Here is a 26,088-nt window from a genome sequence, read left to right on the forward strand (position 1 = left end):
CCGGCTAAATACCGTAAGAGGGACTGAACTGATGCATACTGAATGGAATGCTCTCCATTCAGAATGCATTATGATTAAACTGATCAGTTTTTTTTCTGGTATTAAGCCCCTAGGACAGAAGTCAATACCAGAAAAGAATAACGCTAGTGTGAAAGTGCCCTACCATTAGGCTTGAGTGCTCACCTCTGCTTAAATTCAGCATATAGTAGTCTGTTCGGATATCCTTTACGGCAAATTCTAATACCTTCTAGGACACCGTTGCATCTCAGTTGATGAAGGACCATAAATGGATCCATAGCACCTATGGATTAAAATGAATTTCTAAGGTATGTCAAAGGCAACCTTTTCCATGCATGTATACAGTAGCATATTGCTTTGTTTGTGCTGCCAGTTCACAGCCTTGTGTTCATGAAGTGCACTTTTGGTGCAACTGCATCATGCATTTGGATTCAACCATGCCTTATGTTCTGAAACATCATTTAGCAGATCTGTACCTATGACACTGGCTGACCTGTTACATGTGCACTTGGAAGCTGAAGATATCTGTGTTGGTCCCATGTTCATATGTGCCAGCATTGCTGAGAAAACAATGTTTTAATATATGCAAATGAGCCTCTAGGAGCACTGGGGGCGTTGTCATTACACCTAGAGACTTTGTTCTCTCTGCAACTGCTGCGCCCTCTGCACATTGATGTCAGGGTTGACGATGCTTGCTCTGTCTGGTCCTGTCAAAGTGCAGAGGACGCAACAGTTGCAGAGAGCTGAGCCTCTAGGTGTAACGGCAACGCCCCCATTGCTCCTAGAGGCTCATTTTGCATACATTCACATTATTTTTCTCAGCAATGCGGTCACATATGAACATGGGACCAACACAGATGTCTTCAGCTGCCAAGCGCACATGTTACAGGTCAGCCAGTGTCATAGGTACAAAACTGCTGACAGATGCCCTTTAAGAATAAAGGATGTGGTAAGAAAACTTTGACCTTTTTAAAAGACAAATCTGTATCTGTTGTCCATAAAACAGGTCAGAAATGGGCATTAAAAGCTAGTGCCGTTTTTAATGGTTCTTGTATCGTTTCATTAATCTATCCAGCCCTTCTATGTATTTCTCCAACACTGTCATCCAATGCCGATAGCATTTTTTTCTTACCTGGAGTTTTAGTCTCATTGGGAATAATGCATCTGACAAAGTGAGGCTGTGTTGACCGCAGATTAGTCATCAGTTTGTTCAGATTTTCCTGCATGAGAAGTAACAAAAGCTACCGTAAGTGGGTTTTGTTTTCATTTTCTATATCACTATTTTCTCATTTGCAGTTTACAGTATGTTAAGAAATGCTTCCAACTACCATGCAGAAGTCATGCCTACTCAAAGCTGCCAGAATATGGACCAGAGGAACATTTTATATTTCACGTTGCTTATTTACCAGCAACATATTCCACAGCTCTGTACAGAACTATTCGTCACTCACATTAGTCCCTGTTCGCAGTAGAGCACACCATCTTGTACTCTTGGACCAATTAACCTACCAGTATGTTTTTTAAAACTTAAAGGGGTATTCTGGTTATGTAACGTTATTCCCTATTCACAGGATAGGGGATAACTATTAGATTGATGGGGATCTTACCACCGATCACGAAACAGGGACCCAGTGGAGTCCTCTAAAAAGAAAGAAGCGGCTGGTCGGGCATGCGCACAGTTGCCCGATTCGTTTCTATGGCAGTTACGGAGCTAGCTAAGTGCTGAGTTTGGCTATCTCCGGAACTCGTATAGAAATGAATGGAGTGGCTGCCCACATGTCCGAGTAACCGTTCTGTTCATTTTGGGGGGCTCCACAGGGTACGATATGCCTGTTCTCGTGATCAGTAATAGTAAACTAATAGTTAGGGCTCATGCACATGAATCGGTACGGCTTGTGCCCGTACTGTGGACCTCAAAAAGCGGGCCCACAATATACAGGCACCAGCAGTGTGCTCTCTGTATCACAGGTGCAGACTTATTCATTTGAATGGGTCCGCAAGATATGGGACGGCGCAGAACGGAGGCATGGAGCGGAAACACTGCGGATCGCTTCCATGTGGGTTTTTTTCGGTGTGGACTCAATTTTGTGGATGGCGGACCCATTCAAGTGAATGGGTCACCGAAGGGCTGGCACATGGCCGGTGCCTGTGCATTGCAGACTGCTATTGGCGGTCTGCAGCACAGGGCGCACATGTTCATGTGCATCAGCCCTGATTTTCTGTCCTGTGGATAGGGGATAACCTTGCAAAACCGGAATACCCCTTTAAAGGGATTGAATGAGATTAGAAAGCCCAGTATTAGGCTACTTTCACACTAGCGTTTTTTTTTTTCGGTATTGAGACCCTATGACGGATCTTAATACCTGAAAATAATAACGCTAGTGTGAAACTAGCCTTACATGGAGGATATTCAAAACAATAATAAAATGTAATAAATGGTGAGCTCAAGTTGGCCGGAAGTAGTCATATGCATGTACTGTAGATGGATAGGTCATCAGTATCTGATCGTGGGGGTCTGACACCCTGGACCTCTGCCGATCAGCTGTTTCAGAAGGCACCGGCTGTTGCAGTAGCACCACAGGCCTTCTTGCAGATTTGCCTAGGCCTGTGATGGCTAACTTCCGGCACTCCAGCTGTGGTAAAACTACAACTCCCAAGATGCACACTTGTTTCGCTATTCACAGAAGTCCACAGAAATGAATGGAGCATGCTGGGAGTCGTAGTTTCACCACAGCTGGAATGCCGATGGTTAGCAATTACTGGCCTGGGCCATGGGATGTCATGTTCATTGAAGTTAATGGGGCTGAGCTGCAAAATCGAGCACAGCCAGTATACAATGTACAGCGCTGTGTTTGGTGAGCTGAGGGAAGTCCGTGGCACTGCTGCGTTCGCTGGTGCATTCTCAAACAACTGATCGGTAGTGGTCACGGGTGTTGGACCCTCAACGCTCAGATGCTGATGACCTATCCTGAGGATAAGTCATCAGTATAAAGGTCTCGGAAAACCTCTTTAAATCAACACAGATTTGGATCAAAAATCTTCCTTCACTTGAGGAGTTGAAGCATGCATGGGATAGGCATAAGGCCATCCTTCATATAAGATAGGGCCAGGGGCTATCCATAGTACTTAGTATATTGGGCAGACTAGATGGGCCAAATGGTTCTTATCTGCCGACACATTCTATGTTTCTATGTTTCATTCAATACTGTGGGTTTCTTACCTTATGTTCAAATTTGTTTCACTGATCTTCGTTTTGTGTGCACTGGAGTGTGAAAAAGTACAGACTTAAAGTGATGTTCAAGATACGGTTTGAACTAAACATCACTGCAAGTCTTAACTGCCTCACTCTCACAATGACGGTGACACTTTCCGTTACCAACATTTTGGATCATCGCATATCTGAACGCAGTTTTTAGGTTTACGTAGAGACATTTTAAAGTTGGAAAATACATCCACCCATCTAGTTCAAACTAATACCTGAGAGACACGGGTCTATTTACCATGCGTTTCAATGATCGGATAACCTGCAGCTTTTATTGTACAATTTACATTGGATTAGATGAAGGAGGCTGGATGTACTACACTACTACCTACAGTTCACAACTAACAGTATAATGTATGCAGAAGCTTAGCGATGAATGGTGATTACACAGCAGAAATTACCTTGTGAAGTTGGGAAACTGTCTGGAATGAAGCTGCTTTCTTTCGTTTTTCTTTCACTCCTGGCTTTTGATGTTCATCTGTACAATAAAAATAGCGTAGTATTGTGTTAGTCAGAAAAATCTGATATTAAGTGCTGTTAAAAAAGAAAAAAAATTGCAAATAATTTTTTTCTGGGTTAGCCAGTAAAGCTATCACCACTATAATACTTTTATTTTCATGACTATGAAAATTGTAGATTCACACTGAAGGCATCAAAACTATGAATTAACACATGTGGAATTATATACATAACAAAAAAGTGTGAAACAACTGAAAATATGTCATATTCTAGGTTCTTCAAAGTAGCCACCTTTTGCTTTGATTACTGCTTTGCACACTCTTGGCATTCTCTTTTGGTCTGTACTGTATGTCAAGCATATCCATAGTCGCCCATGGAGGGCAAAAGAGTGTCTTTTTGATCCCTCCAGGCTAGTATACATCGGTATATCGTTTATTTTTGTGCTGTATCGTTTAGTTTGGTCTGTTGCACTATACCATATAGTAAAAAAAAAAGCATTCTGCGTGGTCTGTTTCTCAGGCACCCGTCAGTGGTATACATCAGGTAATCTTCCGACATATTCCTCAGACAATTACCGAAAATATCATTATCGTAATCAACGGTAAATGTGGCCGGTTTGTTGCAGACATTTCTACATCACTTTCCTGTATCTGAATGGCCAAAATATAGTGTTCACCTTTGTTCACCAGATGTTTTTGGTGAACAAAAACATGTTTTTTTTTCTATTACTGGAGCGCTGCTTCTTTTCTTATATTGTGGCAGGTATATTGGATTTGGGTCCATAGAAGAGAAGCACTCTTGTACCCGTAAGATTCAAAACTAATTCACTGATCCATTTAGGCCAGCTTCACACGAGCATATTCATATTTCCCGGACTGAACACTGCTCCACTGAAGTGAACTCGCAGTGTCATAAGGATTTGTAAACTGGGTGCACTTGGCTGTCCAAGGAGAATGGAGCAAAGTCAATCATAGCAAAATGCACTCTCAAGCAAGGGAGCTCTTTGCTGATTAAGCACAATATGTACTGAAATATCTATCCATCCAACATCCTATAATGCATCGGACTATTACCTGCATAGGAGGAGCTGACATACTTTTCATACAGGCTGGCCAGCAGTTTGTTGGAGGACTTCTGAAACACACCTACTACAGTTTCGTTCAAGGGATCCTTGTTTTTGTCCAACCATCCCATAATGTTGTAGGGCACCTGTCCAAACAACAAACTTACTGTCAATTTTCAAATGCCATAATTATAAATGTTCTCAAGTAATAAGGGAGGCAAATTAAGAAAAAAAAAAATGAAAATACAAATACCCTTGTGACATTTCTTTTGCCACACATGCAAAAAAAGTCATGACAAAATGAAAAATAAAATGCAATCAATAAATTTGCTATTTCATTTTTGACTCGAGCATGGGTAATTTGTGACAAAAATAAAATTAAAATTGCCTTTTGTCATTTAATTTTCATTACCATACTGGTATTTTATAGTAAAAAAAAATAAAAAAAAAATTGTGAAAAATGAGAAGAGAGAACTCAAACTTCACTTTGGTTTTGCCATTTGTTCATGAACTGCATAATAAAATGAAAATGCGATATGCATTTAGTTTTCCTTTTCAGCTGTGATATGTAGATGTGACAAAGTGGGAGACAAACAAAAAATGGATGAATTTAAAAAAAATAAAGCAAAGTGACAGTTTAAGATTAGCTTTCAGCCCTGATTGCGCTTTCAGTGTGAAAATGAAAATAAAAATGAACAGTGCCACCTACTGCTGATTAACTTTTCATTTCACACTTTGTGCAATATTTAAATATATGTTAATTAGCAGTAGGCTTGGCTCAACATGTAAATATATGTTAATTAGTAGTAGGCTTGGCTCAACATGTAAATATATGTTAATTAACAATAGGTGGGGCTAAAACCACTGACGGACACCTCTCTGCAGGCCTAGACTATAACAGCAAAGTCGGTTAAGGAACTACTAAGGGAAGGCGCAGAGGCAGGGCATAGCATGCTGGCCTACAGCAGACAGCATTGCACAGTGAACTGAGGGCCGCTACTAGTGAATCGTAGCCTTGTTCGGGAACCTCACATCTTCAAGAATGGCATGCTGTGTTCGTGGCAAGAGTAGGTCACTTGTTACTTACTTCAGCCTGCTAGGAGGGGCGTTGTTAGGGCCTTCTATCTGGGGCCTGGGCCCCGAATCACTACACCACTGCCCTGAACCTCTGTTCAGTGCTGGGCTATTACAATAAAGCTCTATTTATCCACACCATCCTGCTGATACTGGCACCATACCTGACAGCCCTGAGAGCAGTACCCACTGTCCCTTAATATATAGCTGAAACTCACCACTCCAGCATAATGGACAAGCTCGAAATGAGGCTCATATCTGCGCTTCTTATCTACTTTTGGTTTCTGGAAGTTAGGAGATTTTCCCAAATGGTTGTCATAAAGCTTTGCTTTGAAGGACATGTCAGATGCTTTGGGAAACATGCATTCTTCTTCCAGGATGGAAAGGATGCCTAGAGGCTGAAAACAAAATGGCATGTTAATGCAATGAATATGAATGTGCTAGTCTAAATTTTCTTGTAGTATATATTGAGGGTAGCACCTCTTTTAGACTGAGCAACGCCCATCTGCCTGGGGCTTCTGAGCAGAGTACGTATGTAGCTGGTTCCTACACTGCCCTGAAAATGTAGGCTTAGATAAGTCCAAGAGAGGCGGTATATTAGTGTTCGGTACCCGTCTGCGGAAGCCACCTTGACGCCTGGTTAGATGGGTCCGACACACGTTTGATCGAAATGTGCTGCAAAGAGCTTCCATTTTTCCATTTATAGTAGGTATAATACCACTTTTTTAAAACCAGACACACATCCTTTTTTCTGATCTGTTTTTATTTTCTGATTACAAAGTTTTTTATTTTATTTTCTGAACATGATCTGCTGTTAACAGCATTTAGAAAGCATTAAGAAAATTGCTTTACGGCAGCCCTATGGGCCCTGGACACAATGGTCTGGAGGGGACCTCATTGACTTCTATGGGAGAGTTTTCTAGACATGCTATGTAACCTGTGCAGAGGACATTGTACTAGGGAAGACTAGATAAGATTTGACAATCGCCTATTGTGAATGCAGTATCCTGAAATATCTATACATGGAGATGGTATCATTACAGGCAGGATTAGAAAGACAAATAAGCAGGTAACTGTGATAAGTGATCTGTACAGACCACGAAAAGGCACCTGTTATTAGGCTTAGTGGCCAGTGCGAAAACTGCAGGATTTTAAGGTCTTTAAAAATAGATATTGACTTGAAAAATAAAAAATAAAACATAAAAAATTCTTTAAATATATGTTAAACATAAAAACGTGATTTAAACAATAGGCCCGTCTCTTACCATTTTCTACGCCTGTTTTATGCGTAGAAAAAGGTCTAAATGCTAAACTTATAGGATAGCTACCTTTCATATGGGGTCAACTTTCTTTTCTTTTTGGAGAGAGGGCTAATTTGCATACCATTTGTCAAAAGAATGCCATGCCAAGTTTATACTTATTTCCAAACTAAAATGACAGGTCTTAATAAATGTGCCCCAATCTCTTTAAACATTTGCACAATTTGATAGATGGCCATACCGAATATTACAATTGAGGTAGATGAACATAGTACACTCTGTCACTGGACAGTATAGTAGATAAATACTCCACTATTCAAAGTTGTGTGTGCTGTAGTAACTATAGAGTGATTTTAGATGTTTTCCACCATGGCAAGATTTCATCCCTTTGCATTGTAATTAATTTCCAACATCTAAACATACCCATAGAGCTCTTATCCACTTTACCTACAAGATTTCTGAATATCCTGAAGTACCACAACACTGCTATATAAGATCTAGGTAATTACAGATAATACATCGTATTTTGTCATACCTTTTCTATAAGATCAATGCAAGCTTGTAAGTCAAGTCCAAAATCAATGAAGACCCATTCGATTCCTTCCTTTTTGTACTCTTCCTGCTCCAGGACAAACATGTGGTGGTTGAAAAACTGTTGCAGTTTCTCATTGGTAAAGTTGATGCAGAGCTGCTCAAGACTGTTATACTGGAGGGAAAAATACAGTAACACGTTGATGACCAGTGCAGACAAATATACTACTGGTGATTGTGTTGGTACCAAGCTCCAAATTCACATAACCCATTACTATAACTACATAATGTTTTCACTTTATGCTGCACAGTAATTTAGTTTACAGATGTGACCAACCTGACATTTAACGCATCACGAGCCACTGAACTGAGGGGTATGTTAGATTTAACATTAGCTACATTCAGTCGTCGCGTTTTTGCCATTCTTTTAACGTATACGTTAACAAATGGCACAGACAGATGCCATAAAGTAGCATCCATCGCCATAAAGTAGCATCCGTCACCATAAAGTTACATTGTAAAAAAAAATTATAAAAATTATACATTAATGTATACGTTTTTTTTTTTACTGGACTCTGCAGGATGGAAAAGTGTTGTGTGCTGGGCTTTTGTATGCCTTTTTTCTCTCCAACGCATATGTGAAACGCATGGCAAAAGCGAGATGTGAACCCACCCTTGAAGTATTGTCTCTAGAGACTACATAGATGTCTACGTTTGCAGCAATTTTATTGTTCAATTGCATCTGCAATAAAAAAGTGAAGGCAATTCTGCAACCAAAAATCTCCTACCGTTTTGTGTCTACATCCCCTAAGCTAGGCCCATGAGTTTCCATGTCTCCTGCTATCATTCTCCTTCTCATCTTTTCCCTATTACCTGCTGAACTATATGTACAGGTAGGTATGTCAGCAGGAAACAGTAGACCCAAAAGGGTAAGAACATTTTTAATCGTCTGTTTGCAAACTTGCTTAATTTTTATTGTATAGTTTGTTTGTTTCTTCTTAGTATACATGTGGTATACTTCACCATATCTGCTAGGATCCATATTCCTGCAAAGTGGGCGACCTCAACTTTTATGATGAAGGAAGAATCAACCTCATTATAATATATAAATCTATGGAGGCCACCAGAAAAGGATCACAAAATAATTTTGGCAACCATTAATTTTCTACCTAGCACAAGACACGTTGAACCCTTTAACTATGATATTCTTACAGTGGTGCGCTTTTTTCTATATTCTTTTCCCTTTCAATTCTGTCATTTTTCATACAAGTTATTGTCTTAGGCTACTTTCACACTAGCATTCGATCGGATCCGTTCTGAACGGATCCGATCATAATAATGCAGACGGAGGCTCCGTTCAGAACGGATCCGTCTGCATTATTTTGGCATATAAAAGCTAAGTGTGAAAATAGCCTCGGACGGATCCGTCCAGACTTTCAATGTAAAGTCAATGGGGGACGGATCCGCTTGAAGATTGAGCCATATTGTGGCATCTTCAAACGGATCCGTCCCCATTGACTTACATTATAAGTCTGGACGGATCCGCACGGCCAGGCGGACACCCGAACGCTGCAAGCAGCGTTCAGCTGTCCGCCTGTCCGTGCGGAGGCGAGCGGAGCGGAGGCTGAACGCCGCCAGACTGATGCAGTCTGAGCGGATCCGCATCCATTCAGACTGCATCAGGGCTGGACGGAAGCGTTCGGGTCCGCTCGTGAGCCCCTTCAAACGGAGCTCACGAGCGGACCGACGAACGCTAGTGTGAAAGTAGCCTTATTTGATCTTTGTATACTTTATCAATGCATATTTGGATTGTTCATCAATATTCTCTGTTGCTAAGCTCTCTGATTATGGGATATGTGTATTGACTGGGATATGTCGACTGTGTTTTTTGCTCCTGAAAAACCTAATAAAACTCTTTTTCAAACTACCTGTATCGAGTAGTAATAAAGAATGGGAGAGGAACTGATTGCTGTGCAGTTACGAAATGGGTTATTACACAGGATCCTTAGCATGAATACATTTCAATGCTAAAGTAGTGCTGTGAGCAGTTAAAACAAGCTGCTTATATCTAGATTTATACATATAATAAATTACCTCAAATATTTCAAAGCCTGCAATGTCCAGCACTCCTATGAAGAACTGTCTGGCTAACTTGGTGTCCAATGTCCTGTTTAATTCGACTAACTAGCCATTTGAACATCCGATCATAGGTGGCTTTTGCTAGGGCACCAACTGCGAATACCACCTATAAAAAAGAAATATCAAATATTAACACACATTAAAAAAGTGTAGTGAAATGATAAAATCATGTTGGATCAAAATACAATTGGGGAGATTTTTCAGCGCAAGTACTCTAGAACGCTAAAAATGCTGAGGAGTGGACGAATCCCCGCCATGTTACCCTTATAGTCAATGAGCTCTGGCGGTGAACAGTCGTATCCGGGCCTCTATACCTGAACCTACTTTAATAATGATAGACACCATCTGCCAATAGGCAAATCAGTCTAATATCTGACCATTTTTTTTTTTCAACCTTGTGCCACAAATTATGCTTCCTTTGTCCCTCGGTATGGAAAAGCGTAGAAGACTAGACTTTTCTATACAGTTAAATAGAAAGTGATATGCAGACAAATATCAGCCCACCATATTCAAAAAAGTAAAAGAGAAAGTGATATGCAGACAAATATCAGCCCACCATATTCAAAAAGGACATTTTTTTTCACGTGCCCTGGGTGGATACATTTGGGCATAGGCACCTGCCACTTTCCTAAAGATGAAGTAAAAAGGAAATGTGACTATGAGTCCCCCAATGATGAGTATGAGACACAAATCAATTTCCTACACACAATTGTATATGACTACATTATTTAGAAGTACTTACCTGTTCCACATTCTGACCTTTGGTCACATATTCATTGCCAATTTTCACTCTGGGGTGGAGCAAACCTTTGATGAGATCAGCTGAACTGATTCCCATAAGGTAGGCAGCCTTGTCAGCACCTGCACAAGTGAAAGGATACACAGCAATCAGACGAGTCAAATGATATAGTTAAGAATTATTTAATGATCCTGATGTGACAGGCTCGATTAAAGGGGTTATCCTATGAATAATGTAAAAAATGAAAATCAGACATCATATAGTACATGGTAATCTCTTTCTAACAAAGCTAGAACCAGCCCTGTACCTCACATGGATCCAGAGATCTCCCCATTCATTGCTCTGCTAGATTTATATCAAGCTGACAGCCTAAGGGGAGTGTCTTTTGTGCTGCAGCTCAGGGGGCGTGTCTCAGCTCTGCCTATCACAGCTAAGGGGGTGTGTCTCAGCTCTGCCTATCACAGCTCAGGAGGCAGTTAAAAGATAAAACTGAGCATGTTAGGCCTTCTCAGTGAGCAGGACAAAGAAATAAGAAGAACAAACAGCACGTAGCGCTATACAGATACATTTTATTGAATAACTCAGTGGCTATGCAAAATGTTTAATGACATCCATTTATAAAAGTATTCAGATCCAGGTGCTGGTTTGAAAACTTTAGAATATTTTTCGTGGGACAACCCCTTTAAGTAAAACTACATACATAACACTTTTTCAGATTTTTTAGCATTGTTTTTAGGTGAGAATGGGGATTATTTACAAAGACTGGCTTTTTACACCAGTCTTTGTTTCACCCCTGCAGCTATTCATAAATTAGTTGCACCTCTAGCAGTGCATGCACCTGAAATAAAAGCTACTCCAGCCCTTGACTGTTTTCAGGTGTAAAAGATAGTAAATTTGCCGAAGGCCTGGATCACACCACTTCCGAGTGGCGAAATTGGCCTAAGAACACCTGTGTCACAGGGTCTTGCAGCTATTTTTGTGGCAAAAACTGGTTTAAAAATGTTCGTAAATTACAAATATCTATAAAAATATGGAGCTGCATTGGCCTCCTTACAGCAGCACTCTGTTGTGTGCTTGAAACTTTAATGATGTAGGTTGACAGTATACAGTACTTTCAGTGTTGTCGGCCTCTGCTTGCTCTTCCCTCTGCTTCTGCTTGAACTTCATGTTCCCAAAATGCATGACAGCACCAACTATTTTATAAGCTGGCTGTCTTCTCTTCTTGACTGAAGCCTAAAATATCCATGGCGTGCTGTATGAGAAAGCACATAGAAATGCATAAAATACTGTGAACACATTTAAAAAAAAAAAAAAACAACTGTCAAGTATAGTCTCTTTAACACGAGCGAGTTTTCTGTCCGGATGCAGTGTGTCTAGTGAATGCATAGCATTTGGCCTGAATCCTGACCCATTTGTACCAATGGGTCTGTGTACATAAGCATCGTTTGCGTTCAGGAGAAATCGCAGCATGTTCTATATCAGGGTTCAGCAACCTCCGGCACTCCAGCTGTTGTGAAACTACAACTCCCAGCATGCTTATTACCTTCTATGAAAGTTCAGAGAACAGTTGAACAGCTTTGCATTTTGCATGCTAGGATTTGTAGTTGCACAACAGCTGGAGTGCCGAAGGTTGCTGAACCCTGTTCTATATTCAGCATTTTTCAGGATTCTGCGTTTTTCAGGCAGCCCTGGCTCGATAGAAGTGAATGGGGCTTGTGTGAATAACGCAAGGTACTGGATGCAATGTGTTTTTCTCTGATGGATGCTAGGAAATATAGATTGTAATTCTTCAGTTTTTCTTCACATGTGTGAAAAACGCATGCAATCTGGACGGAAAAAATGCGTATACTGAACGGAATCACAGAAAAAACTAATTGAACTTGCAGTGCAAAACCATCAGTTTTTACCTGGACAGATCTTGACACAATCCATATCGCTCGTGTGATAGAGCCCTTAACGTTTAGAAACTTGTGATGTCATTTGTCTTCAGTGAGCTGAACTGGTATGCACCACCTAATAAAATGTCTGCCTCCACTGTGCATCATTATACAGGGAAACTTAAAGCGGTTGGCCACTTTCTGGCTAGTGTTGACAAATGTAGATGAAGATGAGTACATATATGGCACTTACTAATATAGCCTTTGCTGATATTCTGTGCCGTTTGCCATATTTCAAATGCCATGTTTCTTTGTTGGGCAAATCTTCTGTGCTGGCCACATAGAAGGTCCTGTCCATTAGATGGCCGTTGATGGAGGGTCACATGACCAGGCATATCGCTCAGTCTCCTCCATTGTAACACACTGCACACTGAATTATTTTCTTGGTCACGTGACTTTCCATCAGTGATCATTTTATGGACAGGACCTCTGTGTGAACAGCACAAAAGACTTGGCCAACAAGGGGACATACCATATGGAATAAAAAAAATGGCACAGAATTTCAGCGCGATATTAGTAAGTGCCATACAGTCACATTGATCTACCGTAGCTGGAAAGTGTCCAACCACTTTAAACCTGCATCATAACAGCTGTCTGCAGATGAGGTACTGGCTTAGCTACAATCCTAAATCATGTCTGAAGGACTGTTTAAAAGGTTGACCATTGACTTAGGATAGCTACCTTACATCTGGGGTCATTAGAAGCACAGCTTTCTTTTGCCTTTTGGAAAGAGGGCTAACTTGCATACCATTTCTCAAAAGAATGCCATGCCAAGTTTATACTTATTTCCAAACTAAAATGACAGAACTGAAACCAGTAATCTTCTGGTAAATTTGCCCAAATGATTCACAACATCAACTTGAAGAAATGTAGATACCTGTAATTGCCCCAATAAGATAACTTTCAAATCAAGGTTTATTGGTGCACTCACCATTATTAGGAAATGTTTTTATGTATGCAATGTGTATGATGTTGCTCACCTAATAATCTACCATTTGGACTTTATTCTATGGACGCAATCATTTGCATATCCACAAGTTAATCTTATACATAATACTCCTATTCTCAATGCATATGCAGGAATTATTCATTTCACCTACATCAGTGGCCATTAGTTCTTCTCCATCATCCAAGTTGTCCACTGTTGTTACTCCTTGTGAGCAAAAGTGGTAATCGTAAGGGTTGGTGGAGAGCAGAAGCATGTCTATAAAAGATACACATTAAGATAAGGTCATATAAAGGGAATTAGAAAATATATATATATATGTATGCAGATATTTTATACATGAATGCACTATAGACGTCAGCATTAGAGAAGTGTGTTGCGGTAAGCTATGTCTTACGTACAGTCACACGGTGGTAGAACATTAGTGTATACAGTGTAGGGATTCTCTCTGGTAGGCAGGGTAAGCAGACGCAGTACAGAGGCAAAAACCAGTTTGTAAAGCAAAACTTCAGTGTTTATTCACACACAAGGTATAGCACAAAACGCAAGTCGCTTTGCAGTCTTGGTGTTTGTTCACACAAACGAAAAGTTCATTAAGCAAGAAAGTCACCTTATCTCCTGGGTATTAGTTTACACCCTGCTGGCAGTTCTGCCTCGTCAAGTCCATAAGCAGGCTTTAGGAGGCCTGTTTCCCCTACACCCGGGTCTTAGCCCTCCAACTCGGCACAAGCCTCAGATCCCAACACAGAGATCCCCTCTGCTGATCCCATCTGTCTTTTAAAGGCAGCTAGGTGTTGCCAAAACCCCAGACCGACACCTGAGATCCAGTCCGGTGTTTGACCCCACCTGGCCGCCAATCAGTCCAGCAGCACACACTGGGAGGAAAATACCGGTTTTCTCAGACAATACCCTTCACCGTGTCACAACAGCCATATACATGGGACATGGTTTCTTTTACCTTGAAGCTCTGGCTTCTTCCCAGACAGAATCTGATAATATATGTGGTAACTTCTTTCCCCAGGCTGCTGAAAAATCACTCTTGATTTTTCCAGGAGATCTTAAAATAAAATAGGCATAAAAATAGAAATTTAAATTCTCATAAACCTTCTGATGAATGAGCTCTATTCTGTCTAACTATACATGAAATAACTGTTATGTGACATAATACTTAGATACCTGGAAGGACCATTGCCCAGATATGGCAATCAGAAATTCGGGCATGTGATTCATTGCCTAGATCTATTTATGCTACTGTAATTTTTTTGTTACAAACCTATATGTAATACAAGCTATCCTCCTGTATAAACAGCACTTTATCTGATATAATTTACTGTACAATTGTACTTACATATATCAATGTCAGCCGAAGACAGCTTCCCTGTAGTTCCAAAATGGATTCGAATAAACTTCCCCTATGTAAACAAAGGTAACTGAATATCATTTTAAAGCACAGACATGCAGTGTCCAGATGCCGTAAATTCCCAGGAAAGCTCCCTTTGCATACATTAAACATATCTGTAAGCCCCCATTTACCCAACAGAGGCCACAAGAGTTTTCTTTTGGCCCATGTTGGACTTGTGTATGTCAATATAACTTCTTGTATTTGCTGTATGAAATAGTGTACAGAGGCATTCAGTAAAAAACATATAACACAAGGTACTTTTATTATTATTATTATTATTTTTATTTATTTTTACCGTGCAGACCTTTAGCTAATACCTACGACTGACACTGTAAAACACAGTGCGAAAACCCATTAGTATTATTGTTCACTGAGCATATTTCAGTCATCCTCTGTTGCCATTCAAATTACAGTGTCTGGACTGGGCACTGTATGAAGTATGCCATAATATACAGATATAGTACTACTTGCGGTACTATTAAGTAACCCTGATCACCTCTGCCTTCTACAAACTCCCAAAGGAGGCTGGTTTCCCCTGTAACTGAGGCTTCTTTGGATGCCCCAGTTACAGTGGAAATAGTAAAAAAAAAAAAAAGTTGTCTCATTGTCTCCGAAAGGACTTTCAGTGAAAAAAATATATATAAAAAAAATAAGTTAAAAAAATTATAAAAACTATTTTGAAAACTAAATAAAACATATCATTATATACAAATAAAAGAAAAAAGAAAAAAAAATATTATGTGGCGAAAAATAGAATATTATAAATCTAAAATAAAAAAATTTAAAAGTGCAAAATAAAAGAATGTTCACAACAGTCTTTTTATGACAATTTGGGGAACATATTATGTGGCAAAAAAATATTGAAAAAAATAATAAAAAGTTCTAAAATATTTAAAAAAAAATATTAATAAAATAAAAAATAAAAACGAATAAAAAAAAATGAAAAAAGAAAAGAAAAAATAAAAAAAAGTGCAAAATAATAGAGTGTTCATTGTCCCCCAACAGATTTTTTATTACCTCTTGGGGGGACATATTATGTGGCAAAAAAATATTTAAAAAATAAGTAATAAACCAATTATAAAAAAAATAATACAATAAAATATAAATAAAATACAAATAAAAGTAAAAAATTAAAAGAAAAGGTGCAAATTAAAAAAAATGGGTCATTGTACTCCAAAGGTCTTTTTATGATCTGTTGGGGGACATATCATGTAGCAGAAATATATTAAAAATTAAGTTAAAAAATGATTAAAAAAAAGAAAATTCATAAAAGAAAAAACATCCACACCAACCAAAACCGCCACCATTACTGCCCCATTCACGTGAATCTATATATATTATATAACAAAACTGCCTACACAAAATAGGGAACTAATTATAATAATTTATTTTGGTGTCAGTCTGCATATTTAAAGAATAAGGAGCTGTAATTTGAAAAGAAATAAAATGCACTTTTTAAAAATGTTTTGTGCAGTTTCCCCCAAATAAAACTAAAAATTTTTTTATTATAAAGCCCTATGTGTCACGTAAAAAATTGTCGCAAAAATTATTTTGGCAGTTCAACAAAGATATTTACAACCATTTGAACCACTTGTGCTAAATCACAAAGAAGTGTCTGTTCATTAAGGCCTTTTCAAGCCTGGTCATTAAAGGGTTAACCAATGAGCTCTTCCCCACTAGTAAGTTAAAGTGCTTACTGGTTATTGCAGGGCCCCTATAAAGGCAGGAGGCGGTAATAATCAGTGAGCGCCAGCCACTGCCGTTAAGGAAAGCGCTTACTGGTTATTGCAGGGCCCCTATAACGATAGGAGGCGGTTATAATCAGTCAGCCCCGGCCTCTGCAGTGGAGGAAAGTGCTTACTGGTTATTGCAGGGCCACTATAATGATAGGAGGCGGTTATAATCAGTCAGCTCCGGCCTCTGCAGTGGAGGAAATTGCTTACTGGTTATTGCAGGGCTCCTATAACTTGGGGCAGATGTGGTAATAACCAGTGAGCGACAGTCTCTGCAGAGAAGGAAAGTGCTTACTGGTTATTGCAGGGCTCCTATAGCTTGGAGCAGAGGTGCCAATAACCAGTGAGCGCCGGTCTCTTTAGTGAAGGAACGCGCTGATTTATAAATAGGAGGCAGTATGGAAAGAAAAGGTTGCCACTTTTCCAGTAAAAATTATTTTTAACCAGTTCCTGCAGCATGGCACCTAAAACAAAAGGTTCATACTCACCTGCTCCCTGGTGCTCCGGTCTTCTGCGCTGCCCCCGCTGCCTCCATCTTACGGTCTCCGCATTGTTTACACCTTGTCACATGCACCTCTCCAACCAATGACTGGCTTCAGCAGTGACGTGCTGCTTGTGGCCACATCACCGCTGAAGCAAATCATTGGTTGAAGAGTTGCATGTGACCATGGCCATGCACTGCCAGGTGTAAACAGTGCGGAGACCGAAAGATGGGGGCAGTGCAGAGGACCAGAGCGGCAGGGAGCAGGTAAGTATAACTCTTCAGTTTCAGCGGCCATGCTGCAGGACAATTACTGGGAAAAAGTGTTCATAGGAGCGCTCATATCTTATATCTGGCCGGTATAATTGTGCTGCTGCTGATCAGTCGATAAACAAGGAATCGCTCATTTGTCGGCTGATTTGCAGGATGAAAGGTTTACAATTATTAGCAGCACATCTCTCTGTGTAATCAGGGATCGGCTACCGATAATCAATATAACTAAATGAAGGCGGAATGTCTGTGATAGTGATCATTCCTACCCGATCACTTTGCATTGGCTTGTGTAATAGGCTGATGCAAATGAGCACCAATCGACATTTTTTTAATTTGCGCCCCTTTGAAATAGAACAATGTGACAATATGGCCCTCAGACCAAAAAAGGGATCTAATGGGATCAGGCCAGAAATCAAGCCACTCCTCAACATAAATGCCAGGAATCAGTCAGATAAAAGGCACTGTTGTGTCCCTCTAAAGACCGCAATGAATGCTGGGGAGTGGCCAGATACCCACCAGTTCCTCTTATAGTCAATGGGCACAGCCGTATCCGGGCCTTTATACTCGAACCTACTTATATACTGGTAGACACCATCTGCCAATAGGCACATCAGTTCCATATCTGACCTTTTATTTCACCTTGTGCCACAAATTGTGCTCAAAATATGTCACCCATACTTATCACTTACAAAGCGGGAGGAATTGTCATTTCTTAGGGTCTTGGCGTTGCCAAATGACTCCATTGCTGGGTTAGCTTCTATGATTTGGTCTTCAAGAGTGCCCTAAAGAAGAACAGAATATTGATTGTTTGGTTACAGATCTATCCAGGGGTCATCTTTCCATGCATCTAATGGATGGGGCACAGTATGTGGATAAGAATGGATCCGTTATGGAATAAAGAGAGATCTTTCTTTCTCACCCTAGATAGCACCCTTCAGCATAAGTTGTAAAGGTCCTATACACATTAGTGTATTGTTGTCTGAAGCCACCATTTTTGGAAAGATCAGCCTACAATCTAAGACTTGTATTTTAATTTCCTAATTTTCTTCAGTGGGGTTCTTAAAAAACTGTGTCTTCTTTCTTCACATAAAAAGGGGATCTCAAGGACTACAATATGTATTCTACCTACAAACTCGCTTAAAAGTCTCAATGTAAATGATGGATTGAGGAGCAGAATGGGGCTAGCTGCAATTTATATTCAGAATACATTTATACACTCACCCCGGTTTTGGTGGCAGGAGCTTGCTAAAAGAAAAAAAAAAAGATCAAATATAATGAATGTAAAGTTAACATAACAGCAATGGTTAACTGATTATTAAAGATAACACCAAACTGCAAAAAGCTGTCATGTAATACATCCATGAAGAGCCACATTATACTTGATAAAGCTGCCACAAATGAGGGATGATGAAATCAATGATCGACACATCACTGAAAACAAGAAGTACAAAAAATAAAGCAAAAATATTGCAAAAAAGCAAAGAAGAAAATCATAATGGGTTAAATAATAAGCCAAAAACAGCTGTATTGTATAAGGCAAAGCAAAAAAAAAAAAATCAAAATTCAGTCTGCAAAAAAAGTCGACTAAAAGTCAATGTTTTATTCAAAATTAGATAAATTTGAGCGAAAATGGTTAATTCCAAAAGACTCTGGGGAAAAAGCAAGTAATCACAAAAAAATTGAAGAAATTTGGATTTGCAAAAGTAGCAATAAAAAAAAAATTTTTTTTTAAGCGATTAAAGAATGTTTGAAGTATCGTTTTAGTAGTTTTGGGATAAAAGAAGACAAAGATCAAAGGTAAATGTAAAGTAAGAGATTAATGAGATTATTTATGTTGTGTTCTTATTCAGTACTTATGATCTATGATATTCCAGTATAGAGATTATTGCACATAAACTATAGTAGCTTCCACCTGTCAACCTACGACACCTGCATCTTATATATATGGCTCTAAATAGTTACAAATGTGCTGTGAAAGTCCACTATTCTTGTATTACAATCATGGGTACCATAAATGAACCTGAAATTCTACATACATCTAGACACCAGCACTGCCAATGATATCCTTCGGCAGTTTGGTGTTTTCCTGTCTGAGTGCTGTCCAAGTTTACAATGACCAGCGCCCGGACTCAACACTGGCCCCTTGAATTGAATGGGTGTCTTCATGCGAGTGATTTTCCATCTGTCCATGCAGAGAAGATCGCTGCATGTTCTATCTCTGCTTTTTTGTCCACGAGATTCACTCATTCAAATAAATGGGTCTGCAGGAAAAGTGGAGCGTACATGGACTCTGTTCTTATGTGGTTTGTGTAAAAACTTGTCTGTGTTCAGTGTCGGGAACACAGACAAGTTTGCAATCATCCTTCTGAAAGAGGCCTTAAAATTAGGCAAATTCTTAAAATTCGTTTTTTCACCTCAGTGCTACAGCTGGGAAGTTAAAGTAGTACTTGGCAAACACTAAAATCAATTATTAAATGGACACCAGTGTTTCTCCAGAGCCGGTCCGGGACTTGAAATAGGTCTGAACTGTAGCAAATCGGCGCAGGATCAACAAACCCCCTCCCAGGGCTCAACTTAACTAGATCTATAAAATGGTAGGGCTAATTATGTTTCTAGGAAAAAGTGCTTGTCTCATATCAAAATGTATTATTATTGCAAGAAAAGGTAAATGGATAGACAAGAAGTAAGAAGAAAAAGGCAAAAGCAAGTAAAAAAAAAAAAAAAGAAGAGGGTTGAAAAACGGCAAGGGAAGCGCTGCCAGAAAAACTCAGTCTTACGCTCTTCTTCCCGAACCCTTCCCCAAGGGCTGCCACAATAGCAAAGTACTGAATTACACGTTTCGTGTTAACAGTTTTTCCTGCACCGGATTCTCCGCTTAGGGTAACAGAAAGACGTGAGACGGTGAATGAAGGCAGAATGGTTAAAGGGAAACAGATATTACATTACACCAAAATAATGATGGACAATATAGTCTTCTGACCGATAAGAGGAGTTCTTTTTTTAAAATCACTCTGATCTTGCACAGACAAAGAAAAATCGAACTAATGAGTTATAGAACGGGCTTATATATGTATATAAAAAAAAAATGTAACGTCGTAACATGACAAGAAACATAAAAAAAATGACAGTTCAAGAGAACACAGAAATTCCAACTATACAAGACAAAAGAAATATGAAAATACTGCATAGACAGCCCATTGATAACATACTATTGATTGACATATCTAATATACCATATTCTTTTTGTTTGCTTCATTGGCTTTTATGGGAAACCTATATAAGCAATGAGTCCTTTTTTAAAAGATGACAATAGAATGGGATGTCCATTCTTTATACTGGCATTAACAGGACCATCATAAAAATATAAAAGGTTTGTTAAGGATAGAGAGCCCAAAATAATAATAAAAAAAAGATTAAAAAAATTCACTTCTATATTGTGTTATGATCTATTGAGTATGAGGGTTGTCGTATCCACTTGAGATGGAGATCAATGACTGCAGTGTAACATGCTATTACAGAATAGGTACTGTATATAGCTCTGCCTATACACCTACATATATAGAAAATAAATGTAATGATACTTTAAAGAAGGAATGGTGAGTGTGAAATAGCAACACTAATACAACACTGTCTGTGTAGTGTAACTGGAACTGACAATGGAGATAAACTAATGCCCTCTATCTGCAGTAACCAATTGTTCTGGAGTGATTCATGGCTATGAATAGCCCTCCTGGCATTATAGTCCCAGATAACAAAAGCTTTGGACAATGATAGCAGGATTGCTTCAGACGGAGAACAGCCAGGCATTTTAATACCAGATCTCTGGTTTTCCTAATTAGGCAATGGTGTAGTCCAGAGATGTGATGACTCTTAGGCTTCTTAATTTAGCTTTTCTATGCCCGTAATATATGTGTATATATTCACTTAAATATCACTGAGGGCAACTTCCTAAAACGTAACTTTTAATCTACATAGAGCATAAAATACAAGAATTTATAAATACGGTCACCAACTGGACCATGATAGCCGTAGTACATAAAGCTGTCAAATACAATGGACGGCTAGCAAGGATACTCAGCGGATGGCAAGACAGTCGAAACGAAATACCTTAGGAAGGATAATCAAAATATGATGTATCTATCCCTGATCTTTGTATGAAAAATGGTGACGAAATACCCATTATATCTGAGTGGGATATTTTAATTTTACCAGAATTTAGTTTCCTCCCCAACTATGCCAGTCTCAGGTATACACGCCATAGGACTCCGTGGCCTAGATTTACTAATGTGCTGCATCAAAACTCTGTCTAGAAAGTAGCGCAATGTGGTGCATCTAAGATTCCTACACATTTTTAACAAACTCGACAAGGGGTAGGGCTTAGAGGAAAGGGGTGGAGGTTCAGGGAAAGGGGAGAGCCTAAGAGACACCATATTGCGCTAAAATTGCGCCACAATTCTGGCAGAAAGATCTGTCTCGACGTAAGCCAACCAATAGTTGGTATAGAGTCAGAGAAAAGTGTTTATCCCTGCACCAGATTTATCATCCAGCCTGAGCCCCTGTGATAAATCTGGTGCCGGTCTAAGCTTACTCCAGCTACAGAATTAGTGAATCTGGGCCTATATTTTTTTATATAAATTCCTACGGAATACTGTCGATGGTTATAATCAAATACAAAGTACTCAGGGGAGCAGTATATATGCGAAATTAATATCTAAGGTACTTACGTGATCAGCATTGATTGGTTCTCACGATCTAAAAATAAGTACAAAAGACAATAATCAGGAAAACTTCAACCATTGTAAAGTTATTTCTTGACTTCTTTCTTTAACTACAATTAATATAACTCTTTATTGATGTGGTATATTGTGATTTACCATATTTTTGTGTTCATTGTTGTAATTTAATACCCTTTTTATTCATTTTCAGATCTTACATTTATATGATGCCATTCTCTAAGCAATGCTAGAGTGTTCAATGGAAAATGTATTAACATGTTGTACCCGTCCCATACACTCAGCTGTAACAGTCTCTATGTGCTGTATAATCTTTCACGTCGCAGAGTAGGAAAACTATTTCAATGCCCCTTAGCACATTTCTCTGTTCAGTCAGGAAATACAACTGTACGCTGTACACTGCTGATGGCACTGGGAGGGCAGCAGCGGGGAATTCGATTTCATCATGACTGCTCTGTACCATTACCCAAATTGCTCCATTTGGCAGGAAAAGCAATCTGGGTAATGGAAATTTATTAACAGAATGTTGATTATATCATTTCCTAATATCAAGTTCAAAGTAGCTCAAAGGTGAACCTTCCCACCAAGGCATTAACATCATGCATTCCCAAAAATCACTTCCCTAACTAGTACAATCAATGTCATGAAAGGCATCAGTGTCGTGCTGCTGCTCATCCGATTATTCATTTCATTTCTAAATGTTCCCTATAGATGTCCAGAGGGTAAAATGGTTTGATGGATACTCACTTCGCACCATGTCATTGTAGGCATTATCTGCGATGGAGTAGATATGTGGTGGAGCCTCTGTTCGTCTCTTGCCTTTGTAAGCAGCTACAACGGTGGCTGTGTAGACAGGAAGCCATTTGTATGGATTCACAGTGACACAGAAGAGCCCGGAGTAGGTCTGAGAAGAGAAAAAAAAAAAAAAAAAAACTTGAACTATGCAACAGCTGTGCTCATAAACTACAAAGTGCCCACAGATCACGTCCAAGAACCTCAATGGTTCTTTCCATGGTTAATTAAATGAGATATTCACCATGTAAGGGTATCATCTGTCCGAAAACAGGTTGAAACAAGCATGTTTTTTAACGCATTGCCAAATAAAGACCAATATAGTAAGTTAAATGACTAAATGACTGTTCCACATTACCTGGAAGTGGTAATCTTTAGGATACATTACCTCTGTCACGTCTCAGATTAGCCATGTTTGCTTATACAGTGTTTTACAGCATGTAGAATGTGAACACTATAGTAAATCTACTGCTCACAGGAACTTAAGGAATTCACCAATTAGTTACTGCTCAGAATTCTTAAGTTTGCATACATTAGGGATCTCAGAAGGTTATTTTCTGAACAACCACTTGTTCATAGTTAGTGCTTGAGGGTTTTTATTCCGGTCCAAAATGGTATATGTTAACCCGAGAAATTGCTGATTGATCTCCGTGATCTGTGGCCTAGTCTGGGCTTCTATTGATGGGTTGCAGATCTGTCATTTGGCCTGAATAATTTTTCCACTACAGCACTTGACAACGAAATGCTAACGAAAAACTAACACAGTAGATCCATTTTTGATAGATATCTGCAGGCAGTTAACGTCTGTCACATTTATTCATGATGCAAAAATGACTCGATAGTCAACTGAAAATGGTCTAAATCATCATTTTAGGCCATCCAAAATCTTTAGTGTGTGGCCAGGTTTAGATCATGCACTAAGCTGATTACCTGTATTATCTGCAAATCGCATGTACATAGTTTCAGATTAGAGAATGAACTCTTACATAGATCATCCAGTTGGCATAACGGCGTCTCATGTTGGAAAGGACTGAGGCCTCATTGAGGTGAGTTAACATTGCCATGTCTTCAATCATGTCAAATTTAGGAGGGTTCATCGGCTGAATGTCATCTTCCTTTACAACTAGAGTCTGAAAGTGGACAAGAGATTTACAGTGAGAGTTTAAAAGATATTGTAATTGGCCACAACTCTGTTACAGTTCTGCTCCTTCTACTTCAACCAAACATTCTTATGGACTAATGTAAACTTTTCAAATAGATATTCTGAATTAGAATAAGATAGAGGACACTATTATAGTACTGTACCGAGAGGGAAAGAATCTACTGGAACACTGGAGAAACTGAAATTGACCATGACTTCCTATGTTACCATCACCCGACTAGAGTGCTGCTTATCTAAATGCACTCAAGAGGATTCATAAGTTTCAGGATGATGGGATCCAACTCTTGGCAAGTGAATGGAACTGAGCTGCACTAGCAAGTACAATCACTGCTAAAAGTATGGAGCTGGGCCTGGTATACAATGAAGGGGTGATCATCGGGGAGGCAGAATGTCAGACCTCACCAATCTCCAACTGATGGCTTATCCTAAGGATAAACCATCAATGTCTAGTCCTGGATAACTCCTTTAAATGTAGTTGTAAACTGTCATCATAACACTATGACGTTTGGAGTAAACAGGTTACTACAATTTTTCTACCACCCAACATTTGAAAGCTAGTGCATGGCACTAGGTAGACAACCTGGAATCAAAAGGGGAATGTGTTTCCTGGGATGAGGAGAAAATTAAGAGGATTAAAGGAAATGTGTCATCAGAAAATTACCTATTGTTTAAATCACGTTTTTATGTTTAACATATTACAACATTTTTGATGATATTTTTAATTTTCCATGTCAATATCCATATTTAAGCAAAAACTATAAAATCTTGCAGTTTTCACAGTGGTCACTAAGCCTAATAATTGGTAAAACGTCTTGGTCTGCACAGATCACTTTACTGCAGTTATCTGCTTATCTGTCATTCTAATTCTGCCTGTAATGATCTCACCTCTGTGTATAGATAAGACAAGATCCACCATTCACAATAGGTGATTGTCAAGGCTTATCTATTCTTTCCTTGTACAATGACCTCTGCACAGGTCACAAACCCTGCCTAGAAAACTCTCCCATAGAAGTCAATGAGGTCCCTTCCTCACAATTGTGTCTATGGACCATGGGGCTACAGTAAAGCTATTTTTGTAATGCTTTCTAAATGTTGTTAAGAACAGCTCAGGAGAGATGGTCGCCTCCATAATCATGTTCATGAAACAGAATAAAAAACTCTGCAATCAGAAAATAAAGACAAACTAGAAAAAAGGATATGATTTTAACTGGCAAATTTTGGTGACACTTTTCCTTTAAGCTTACAGAGTTCATTAGATGAGAAAGTGCTGTCTTTAAGATGCTTGAAAATAATGTCAAAATATGATTCCTTCACTAAGGAGAAATATAAAAAAATTGATATAAAGCATACCCTTTTGTCTTTCGTTTCCACTGTGACTTTGCCACCAGTGGAGTCCTTTATCTCGATTTCAATGTAGGCTTCCTTTTCATCTGGAATCCATGCCTTTTTCTTACCTATAGAACAAAATATAAATGTGCAAGTTCATATTGTGTAGGCATTATCTGCACATCTCTGATATTTATTCAGGAAGCTACTATGGTCCAGAAGAATATCATTATATAATTATCATAAACCTGTGGGCAACCAAGCACAGGGATTCCTCACTCCACTGAAAACATTATATAAATGACTACATTGGGCACAAGCAAAAGAGATGGGATTATCAAAGCAGCTAAACAAGAAGAAGACCTATAACAGTCATATTTACCATCAAATGGAATGGTATGTAGCTTCATGAGTTCGTCATCACTTTTCCGTAAATAGTCTGCAGCCTCCCCAAACTCGGACATATCCAAGAGCGAAGACATGATGGATAAAGACTGAGACAAAATAGGTGGCAGAAACAGGAATTTCAGGGATGCTTCTCACCCCTAGAAAAAAACAAAAACAAAATGTGAGCAAGTGCTACCAAAGAAAGTTCTCCAAAGACAAGATTCTCAGCGTGTATCTTTCTCTAGCCTCGCTTATAGTAAGCTTTTAACAAGACAAATGGGAATAAATACAAAAAAAACTCTGCTCTTTATTAGTACAATTACACCAAGTGGTTTTGAGCTGCAAACTCTCCTATTTCCTAAAATGAATGGG

At 39.1% G+C, this 26,088-nt stretch overlaps 1 protein-coding gene across 1 annotated transcript in view; it reads right to left on the reverse strand.

Moving 5' to 3' along the window:
* The window catches only part of MYH7B (myosin heavy chain 7B), a 44,096-nt gene extending 18,222 nt beyond the window's left edge, over positions 1 to 25,874 (reverse strand). The window contains 22 exon segments of the mRNA XM_044296305.1: positions 184 to 301; positions 1,151 to 1,238; positions 3,682 to 3,758; positions 4,813 to 4,948; positions 6,095 to 6,274; positions 7,671 to 7,841; positions 9,761 to 9,838; positions 9,840 to 9,911; positions 10,548 to 10,666; positions 11,657 to 11,750; positions 11,752 to 11,796; positions 13,582 to 13,685; positions 14,386 to 14,484; positions 14,776 to 14,839; positions 18,006 to 18,098; positions 18,538 to 18,561; positions 20,094 to 20,190; positions 22,041 to 22,068; positions 22,797 to 22,953; positions 23,828 to 23,971; positions 25,354 to 25,457; positions 25,712 to 25,874. Coding sequence (XP_044152240.1) covers positions 184 to 301; positions 1,151 to 1,238; positions 3,682 to 3,758; positions 4,813 to 4,948; positions 6,095 to 6,274; positions 7,671 to 7,841; positions 9,761 to 9,838; positions 9,840 to 9,911; positions 10,548 to 10,666; positions 11,657 to 11,750; positions 11,752 to 11,796; positions 13,582 to 13,685; positions 14,386 to 14,484; positions 14,776 to 14,839; positions 18,006 to 18,098; positions 18,538 to 18,561; positions 20,094 to 20,190; positions 22,041 to 22,068; positions 22,797 to 22,953; positions 23,828 to 23,971; positions 25,354 to 25,457; positions 25,712 to 25,811 — 2,192 coding nt within the window. The 5' untranslated portion in view covers positions 25,812 to 25,874.
* Between the last annotated feature and the right edge of the window lie 214 nt (positions 25,875 to 26,088).

Source organism: Bufo gargarizans, chromosome 6 (genome assembly GCF_014858855.1).
Source record: "Bufo gargarizans isolate SCDJY-AF-19 chromosome 6, ASM1485885v1, whole genome shotgun sequence".
NCBI lineage: Eukaryota > Metazoa > Chordata > Amphibia > Anura > Bufonidae > Bufo > Bufo gargarizans.